At 47.5% G+C, this 9,573-nt stretch overlaps 1 protein-coding gene across 1 annotated transcript in view; it reads right to left on the bottom strand.

The window, feature by feature from the left end:
* Positions 1-9,573, bottom strand: part of Sgsm1 (small G protein signaling modulator 1) — a 121,239-nt gene that overhangs the window by 60,333 nt on the left and 51,333 nt on the right. Inside the window, exons 14-16 of the mRNA XM_008849000.1 lie at positions 8,483-8,547; positions 6,362-6,507; positions 3,308-3,436 (exon numbers count right to left, since the gene is read on the bottom strand). Of these exons, the coding sequence (XP_008847222.1) occupies positions 3,308-3,436; positions 6,362-6,507; positions 8,483-8,547 (340 nt within the window). The remainder of the gene's footprint in view (positions 1-3,307; positions 3,437-6,361; positions 6,508-8,482; positions 8,548-9,573) is intronic.

Raw genomic sequence — 9,573 nt, 5'->3', positions numbered from 1 at the left:
CAGAACTATTTGGGAGCTCTTATCTAATCCCTAAAAGATTTTAGGGTTACCTCTTCAGAGAGGTAATGTTAGAGTAGCAAAAAGAAAGAAAAGAAAGAAAGAATGAAAAGAAAGAAAGAATGAAAGAGAGAGAGAAAGAAAAAAGAGAAAGAAAAGAAAAAAAAGAAAAGAAAAAAGTGATGGGGAGATATGGGAGGTGTTGGAAATGTATGAAATTCTCAATAAAGTTTTTGTAAAAGTTAAAAAAAAAGTCTTTTTTGGAAAAATACCTTTTAAGAAGCTGAGAAGTGGGACTGGAGAGATGTCTCAGAGGTTAAGAGCACTGGCTGTTCTTATAGAGAACCTATGTTCAGTTCCCAGAACCCACAGGTAGCTAACAACCATCTGTAACTCCAATTCCAAGCAATCTAATGCCCTCTTTTGTCCTCCATAGGCATTGCATGAATGTGGTACACTCACACACATAAAATAAAAGTAAATACATTAAAAAACAAACAAAAAAAAAAAAAAACAAAACCCAGCACTCCGGAGGCAGAGACAGGTGGATCCCTGTGAGTTCAAGGCCAGCCTGGTCTACATAGTGAGTTCCAGGACAGCTGGGGCTACAGGGAGACCCTGTCTCAAAAAGACCAAAAAAAAAAAAAGAACTTAGGTGGCATGATGGTGCATGCCTTTAATCCCAGTACTCAGGAGGCAGAGGCAGGTAAATCTCTGTGAGATTGAGGCCAATCACATCTATATACATAGTGGGTTCCAGGCCAGCTGGGGCTACAGGAAAACCCTGTCTCAACAAGACCCAAAAATAAATAAAATAAAATAAAATTTTAAAGGAAGCTGAAAAGGTGAGAGAAGACTGGGGAAAATATTTTAACTACATATCCAGCAAGGGACGATTATGCAGGGACTAGAAAGAACTTCCAAACTCAAGTGTAAAACATCAATAATTGCTGGGCGTGGTGGCACATACCTTTAGTCCCAGCATTCAGGAGGCAGAGGCAGGCACATCTCTGTGAGTTCAATGCTTGGTCTACATCGTGAGTTCCAGGCCAGCTTGGGCTACAGGGAGACCCTGTCTCAAAAAGACAAAAAAATCAATAATCTAGGACTGGACATGGTGGTGCACACCTTTAATTCCAGCACTCAGGAGGCTGAAGCAGGCGGATCTCTGTGAGATCAAGGCCAGCCTGGTCTACATAGCGAGTTCTAGGTCAGCTGAGGTTACAGGGAGACCCTGTCTCAAAAAAAAAAAACCCAAAAAAACAAAACAAACCAATAATCCAGCTGGGTGTGGCAGCACACTTCAATAATTCCAGCACTCAGGAGGATGAGGCAGCCTAGACCATAGAGTGAGACCCTGTCTCAAAAAACCAAGTCAGGGGCTAGGCTACAGCTCAGTTGGCACAGCGCTTGCCTGGCATGTACAAGGCCCTAGATTCAATCCCCACCATCACTTAAGTGGCCATGATGGTACATGCCTATCATCTTGGTACATGAGAGGTAGAGGAAGTAGGATCAGAAGTTCAAGGTCATCCTTGACTATACTGGATGCTCAAGACCAGCCCGGGCTATATGAGACACTGCCTTTAAAAAGTAAAAGTCCAACCCAAATAAATAAATAAATAAATAAATAAATAAATAAAGCCCCCAAACAATTCAATCAAGAAATGGAGAAAAGACGGCATCGGAAAAGACCTGTAATGTCAGTCAATGAAGGAAGAGATGATTAACCTCACCAGTCACCTGGGAGTACAGATGAAAACCACAACCAAATGCCATGTACACACCTGTCAGAGTGACTGAGGTACAAGCTCAGGGCCCCTTAAATATGGCTGGTGGGAGTATAACACGGAAGAGCCGCCACCAAGGTTATTTTTTGAGCTGAACATGAGATGTATTAAGTCACCCAGTGATTTTACTACTATGCATTTACCACAGAGAAATGATAATGTGTGCTCACACAGAAGCCTGCCCTGGGTGTCCACTGCAGCTTTGTCAGCTAAAATTAGCTCAAAATATAAATAAACAAAAGACCCATGAAAACGACACAGCATGTGATGAGTGAAACTGTGCTATGCCCATGCATTGGACTATTACTCAGCCATAAAAAGGAATCAACTATTGATAGAATAACTTTGATGACTCTAGAGAGATTTATGCTAAGTGAAAAAGTCAGTCCCCAAAGTTTACATCTGGTATGATTCCATTTATGCAACATTCTAGATATGAGAGATTTATAGACATGGGCCATGTGATTGGGAACCAGAGGCAGAGATTAGGGTGGGATAGAGGTCTGATTGGCTATAAAGGACAACGTGAGGGTTCTTACAGCATCAGAAATGCTGTGTATGTTGACAGTGGTTAACACAAGTCTCCAACATGGGGAAGCTGAAGAGAGGCAAATACCTGCACATAGCAACACACACACACACACACACACACACACACACACACACACACGCGCGCGCCCCAGAAACAATGACAGCAGACTGGAGGAAGCTGAGTACAGTAGGAACATTGTACCAACAGCAGCACTGTGACATCATATAACATTGTGGTTCAGCTGGGGTCACCACTGGGGAAACTGGATAAAGGTATGTGGGTCTCGACATAGCTTCCCACAGATGCACAGGGGTCTACAATAGCCTCAAAAGTTGATTCTTTGGGAAATTTCCTGTGTGTTTTATGTTATTTCTATCACTGGGCTCTTTCCTTGAGGTCCCTTTCTCTGCCCCCAAACCACAGCACTGTAGGATAAACCAGAGCCATGGGGTTGGAGGGATTGTTCAGTGGTTAGAGTACTGGCCACTCTTGCAGAGGACCTGGGTTTGGTTCCCAGAACACACATGGTAGCTAACAACCATCTGTAACTCCAGTTCTGGGGGATCCAACACCCTCTTCTGGCCTCCATAGGCACTGCACACATGGTGTACTTACATACATGCAGGCAAAACACTCAACACATAAGATAAAAATAAATTAAAAAAATAAACCAGAGCTCTACAGTACCCAGCTACACAATACCTAACTGCACAATACCCAAGTGCACAGTACCCAGCTCCCCAGTACTTGCTACATAATACCTGGCTCCACAGTACCCAGCTGTACAATACTCAGCTGCACAGTGCTTGCCTCCACACAGAACCCAGCTCTACAGTACCTACCTGAACAGTGCCCAGCTCCACAGTACCCAGCTGAACAGTACCAATCTGCACAGTACCCAGATGCACAGTACCCAGATGCATAGTACTTGGTTCCTAGTACCCACTCCTCAGTACCCAGTTATTTTCATGGAAGCTGGGAGACCAACCTCCTTCCTCTCTGTCTCTGTCATTCTGAAATGGTAGTGGCCCAGGAGGAAGGGCCACACAGCCCTGCGGATCTCCGGCTGGACGCCCCCGTAGTAGATGAGCCTCAGCAACTCCTGCTCCTGGTAAGTCTGCAGTGGGCAGGGAAGGGAAGCAAAGGGTTCAGTCAGCAGGGAGGCAGGTACAGCCTGTGGCCCTGTAGTCTTGTTTCTGGGGTAAGATCCTGGGGGTGAACAAGCAAGATCATATCTGGAACACTTCCCCAGAGGCTGTGTTAAAGACTCAGTCCCCAGTTCGGCACTACTGAAAGATGGTGGACCCTTTCAGAGGCAGAGCCTAGTGGAGGTCTTAGGTCACTGGAGAGGTTTCCTTCAGGGGGAATCATGGGACCCCAGCCCCATAGCATTCTTTCTTACACTGGGCTAGGAGGTGACAAACTTCCTACACCATGTGCTCCCACCATGATGGACTGTGCTGCCACAGGCCCACAGCAGCAGGGCCCATTGATTATTAACTAAAATTTCTGAAACTGTAAGACAAGATAAACATTTTCTCTTTATAAGCTGACCATCTCAGGGGACTTGTCACAATAATAGAGAGCAAACATAACCATATGAACCTGGATATTCACTGTGGCATCCTATAGAAGAGCCAAACCCAGTAACTTCAAGCTGACCCCCACCTTGCTATGTGGGTTCCCACACAGGGACTTAGAAGGGTAAAATGTACACCTATGAGGACCATACCAGAGAGGGTGTGCACATGTATGTGTGTATACATGTATACATGTATGTGTGTGCATGCACATGTGTGTGTGTGAAGCCAAGTAAGAAAAAAATAAAGATGTGGACATATCTAGGCTGAACACATTTTTATAAGAAAAAGCTAGTCAGGTGAGGGAGTGTGCCTGTAACCCTAGCACTCAGAAGGTGGAGGAAGGAGGAGGCTATCCTCAGCTACAAAGTGAGTGAGACCAGCCTGAGCTACATGAGACCTCATCTCAAAAGGACCAAAAAGAAGAGGGGGAGGAGGAAGAGGAGGAGGAAGGGGAGGAAGAGGAGGAGGAAGGGGAGGAGGAAGAGGAAAAGGAGAAAAAGGAGGAGGAGGAAAAGGAGGAAGAGGAAGAAGAGGAAGAGGAGGAAGAGGAGGAGGAAGGGGAGGAGGAAGAGGAAAAGGAGAAAGAGGAAAAGGAGAAAGAGGAGGAGGAGGAGGAGAAAGAGGAGGAGGAGGAAGCGGAGGAGGAAAAGGAGGAAGAGGAAGAAGAGGAAGAAGAGGAGGAGGAAGGGGAGGAGGAAGAGGAGAAGGAGAAAGAGGAAAAGGAGAAAGAGGAGGAGGAGGAGGAGAAAGAGGAGGAGGAGGAAGCGGAGGAGGAAAAGGAGGAAGAGGAAGAAGAGGAAGAAGAGGAGGAGGAAGGGGAGGAGGAAGAGGAGAAGGAGAAAGAGGAAAAGGAGAAAGAGGAGGAGGAGGAGGAGAAAGAGGAGGAGGAGGAAGCGGAGGAGGAAAAGGAGGAAGAGGAAGAAGAGGAAGAAGAGGAGGAGGAAGGGGAGGAGGAAGAGGAGAAGGAGAAAGAGGAAAAGGAGAAAGAGGAGGAGGAGGAGGAGAAAGAGGAGGAGGAGGAAGCGGAGGAGGAAAAGGAGGAAGAGGAAGAAGAGGAAGAAGAGGAGGAGGAAGGGGAGGAGGAAGGGGAGGAGGAGGGGGGAGGAAAAGGGGGAAGAGGAAGAAGAGGAAGAGGAAGAAGAGGAGGAGGAGGAAGGGGAGGAGGAGGAAGGGGAGGAAGAGGAGGAAGAGGAGAAGAAGAGGGGGTAGGGTCAAGCACCCCAGGCCAGCAAATAATGAACAACATTTCTGTTGAATTTTTGGCCATTTCTCAGCTTACACATCTTGTGCCCTTGGAAATCTTCCACATACTCATCTTGAGTCAGCTCAAGGAAAATTCCTCTAAAACAAAATAATTGAAAACAAACACTTCCAGTCACTAGTTTTCACACATAACTGTTACACACACTGGATGTCTTTTGAGGATTAATTTTGTCCACTTCCAGAAAAATCAGTAGGTTTTGTGGTTACTGTCAAGTGGAGGAAGCAATGGGCGGTGTGTGCATGTGCATATGCCTCTGAGTGTACGCTGAGTGCGTGTATGTGCATATCTGTATGTGTATGTATGCAAGCACATCTGTATGTGCGTGTGCACGTACACGTGCATGTGTGGGCATGTATATGCCCACACGCTCATCTGTGTTTGCATATGTATATATCCACCTGTGTATATGTATATGTGCATATCTCTATGTGTGTGCACATGCATCTGCATGTGTGTGTGCATATGTGTATGTGTATGTGTGTGCACCCATGTATGGGTACATGTGTGTATGTGTTTGCATGTGTGCACCTCTGTGTGCATGTATGTGCCTTAACTCACTATGTGGCTCAGGTTGGCCTCAAACTCGCAATCCCTTCACCTCAGCCTGTGAATGCTGGAATGGCAGGTGTGCACACCACACCCAGCCCTGCTGTCCCCTTCTCTATCCCTCAGGGTGAGGGAACAGCTCAAACGGCCCTTGCCTCTAATGCGTGGGCCCAGAGGGCTTCAGATTTCAGATTTTCTAGGATTTTTGAATATTCATACATATATATGCACATATATAATGAAGCATTATGGGAATGGATCCAGTCTTAAAATGGAGGTGATGTGTTCCATATGCTCCAACAGGCAATTTTGTACAGTATTTTTCGTGCACCTACATAAGCATACACACATATTTTTCTGTGACCTGCATCATAAACAGTCAAGTGTGAAACTTTCCGCTGTGATTTCATGTCACCGCTTAGCCAAGTTTCAGATGTGGGGCTTTTGGGGGATTGGAAAACTCAACCCCCTTGCTTCCTGACCCTCTCAGTCATTCACCTAAACCTAAATGGGCCAAAATGAGGTGTGGGTCTTTGAACTTTAAGGTTCATTTTTGCTATGCATGTCAACCTGAGTCCCCACAAGTCATAGAAGGCAGATCGGCCTCTCTCCAGTTCCTCCCTCTGGTGTGCCAGCCCCACTAGCTTACCGTGCTGCCCTGGAGGAACTGCTCCCAGATGCCAGCTGTCAGCCCTTGCCCTGCATCACAGGGCAGGTCTGGAGACACAATCATGTGATTGACCAGGGCCGACAGGTGAGTCCTCACTGTGGAGAGGTGTCTGCAGTAGGCAAGCCCTGGCCAGGAATGGAAGGTAGGCATCATCTTCTACCCAACATCCCTTACCTAGTCTCCCAGCAGCTCCACAGGGTTGTCCTGTTATCCATCGCTGAGTTCCTGAGCCCGAAATGCAGCAAATTCTCACTATCCCCATTTCCAGACAAGGAAAGTCAGCTTGGGGGTGCTGTACTCGGTAGTTGGACCACTAAACCCTAGGGACATATGTCAACTCTCTCAGGCTGGGATATCAGCCTCCTGTGCTGGAACCCAGCATCTTTAACAAATGTACTGTGGGCAGGGAAGGGACATGGAGGCAGGGGGACCAGGACTCCTGGGCTCACTGCCTGGGTGTGAGTCCCATTCATGTGAGAGCAAGAAGGCCAGATGTGAACAAAATCACAGTTGGACAGAGGGCCACAGCAAGTCACTGTCTGGGTTATGCCAGGTACCCAGCTTGCTTTCCAAGATGGCCCTGTTCTCTCAAAGGAACCTACCACAACCCCCTCATCCATTCCACTTGGGGCATCAGGAGGCTGTTTGGCACAGTACTCGGCATGTGGCAAGTGTATAGCCAATGCTGACCTGCACTGTTTGCTCTGACCAAGGCCTTCCCTATGTCCTTCTCCAGCCATCATCCCCCAAATCCAAAAAGGACATTAGGTACCCAGACTCTGAGAATCACTCCTTAGCAAGGGGGATGAAGGACAGTAGTGACGGGGGTCACACTTACAGAGCATGCACTGCACACCAGAGGACTGTTTCACATTTGCATAACTTAACTCATTTCTCACCGCACAGGGCAGGTACTATTAGCTCCATCAAGTAGATGGGGAAACTGAGGCATGGATCCATTACGTCGCTTGTGCAAGTCACATTATTAGGAAACATGGAGCTGGGATTTGGATTTGGGCTCCTGGGTCCAGAATCTGCAATCTCAGTTATCTGGGATGTGACATGTTGCCATCCAATGGCATCCTGCAACCTCACTTCTTCCTCCAGGAGGATCGTCCACATGGGCTCCATGCCAGGCCCCATACTGGGTACTGAGGATGGCAGTACAAACCAGACCTGTCCTAAGGGGGCTCACACTCCCCTTGCTTCTCTCAGCACTGGGGAGATGGTTTGCCCTGTGGCTGCACTGGTCCATGCAGGTCTTGGTAGTTTGGGCAAGTAAACCATGCTAAAAATCAATATAATAGAGATGGGGGCTGGAGAGATGGCTCAGTGTTTATGAGCCCTGGCTGCTCTTGCAGAGAACCAGGGTTCAGTTCCCATATGGTGACTAACAACCATCCATAACTTCAGTTCCAGGGCATCTGATGCCTTCTTCTGGTCTCTGCAGGCATTGCATGCATAGGCACACTTCCATACATGCAGGCAAAACACTCATACATGTAAAATAAAAATAAATAAACATATAAACAAACAAACAAATAAATAAATAAATAAACAGAGAGGGAAAAACAGGCTTATGAGTTGGGCGGGCCATAGTTCAAGTCTTAACTTTCTCCTTATTAGCTGTGTGACCCTGGACAAGTCAGTTCACCTTTGTGCCTCAGTTTGCTCATGTGCCAAATGAAATTTAACTTTTTAAAATTTGGGGAAAGGATATGACTGTCATGCTCTTCCAGTCACAGGAGAAGGGAGAAGACATTTATTGAGCACCTACAGCATGCTTTTCATCCCACAGTGAAAACAAGCCCTGTAAGGCGGGGCTTGGGAATGACATGGTGATTAAGACAAACCCTTACTCCCAGAGGGCCCCACTGCCCTCTCAGAGGACCCTGGGGAAAAAACCTGATCTCCAATCTGTACATGAGGAAACTGAGGCTCCGAGAGGTTAAAAAAACTTTGTTGAAACCAGATCTCTAGGAAATACAGAAGCAGGAATTCAAACCCAGACCTAGACTCTTTCCCCTGGCATTTCTGGCATACAGCAGGCACTCAATAAATGCTTCTGAGACCACAGCAACAATGAAGACCTGTACGCACATCCATAGAAGGCTCTAGAGAGGATCTGGTACTTCATGTTGTCACAGAGCAGTTTCAGAGGAGCCCTGCAGGTGCAGAAAGAGGGAGAGGTGAGTATGGGGCACATGCAGCCAGTTACACCATGAGGCATGGTTCCCTCTCAACACTGCAGAATAAAATCAGCCATGGGGGCACAGGGAGGGCTGTTGTGGATTCCACCCACATGGAACCATCACCCCTCTGCTGTCAACACCCCAGTTTTCACTTGGGGACTCACTCTTCCATAATTCTCTGCCCCTGTAGTTTGGATGGAGATGGATGACCACCCAGTACTTGAACCAGGCTGGAGTAAGACGATTGGCTCAGAGGTGGTCATGTGATCAAACCTGGGCCCAAGGGAAGAAGGTACACTCTCCTTTCTGCCAGAGTTTCTAAGCCAGTGGGGTATGTGGTAGTTGCCACTGGAAGCCTTCTTGGCCATGGTGGCGGCAGGGGGGGGGGGCTGGGGATAAGAGGGTAACTGATCTGAGAACAGAGTGCCATAAAGTCATTCTGAGCCCCCATCAAAGAGCCAGAGAGTTGTTCCTGTCCTGAGTGCCTGGATCCAACCAGGCCTGAAGCCGCAGTGCTCGTGACCCTGTCAAATATGCCAGAGTGTTTCCTTTCTTATCTGTTTTCTTTTTGTTGGTGTTTTGAGAGTGTCTCGCTACAGAGCCCAGGCTGGCCTGAGACCCAATCCTCCTGCCAGAGCCTCCTGAGTGCTGGGGTCATAGGCCTGTACTACCAAATCTGCTTGTTTTTTCCTCAAACTGGCTTGAAGCAGGTTTCTTCCACTTCCAGAAGTCTGTAGAGTGGCCCCATGGATTTGGCCTGGCTGACCGCACAGTGGGTGGACAGGTCAGAACTGCCTATCTTTGCACAGTATTTGTTGGCTAAAGGAGGAGGAACATGTCTGGAGGAGGCAGGGACTGAAGAAGAACCATGTGCTGTTGCAGAGGACTGAACAGAAGAACAGTTGTGGGTCTATTCTTTTTTTTTTGGTCTTTTTGAGACAGGGTTCTCCCTGTAGCCCCAGCTGTCCTGGAACTCACTATATAGACCAGGCTGGCCTT

This window comes from Nannospalax galili, unplaced genomic scaffold (genome assembly GCF_000622305.1).
Source record: "Nannospalax galili isolate Female #2095 unplaced genomic scaffold, S.galili_v1.0 scaffold103, whole genome shotgun sequence".
Lineage (NCBI taxonomy): Eukaryota > Metazoa > Chordata > Mammalia > Rodentia > Spalacidae > Nannospalax > Nannospalax galili.
The sequence above is the reverse complement of the archived record's forward strand: the minus strand, read 5'-3'. Positions and strand labels throughout refer to the sequence as shown.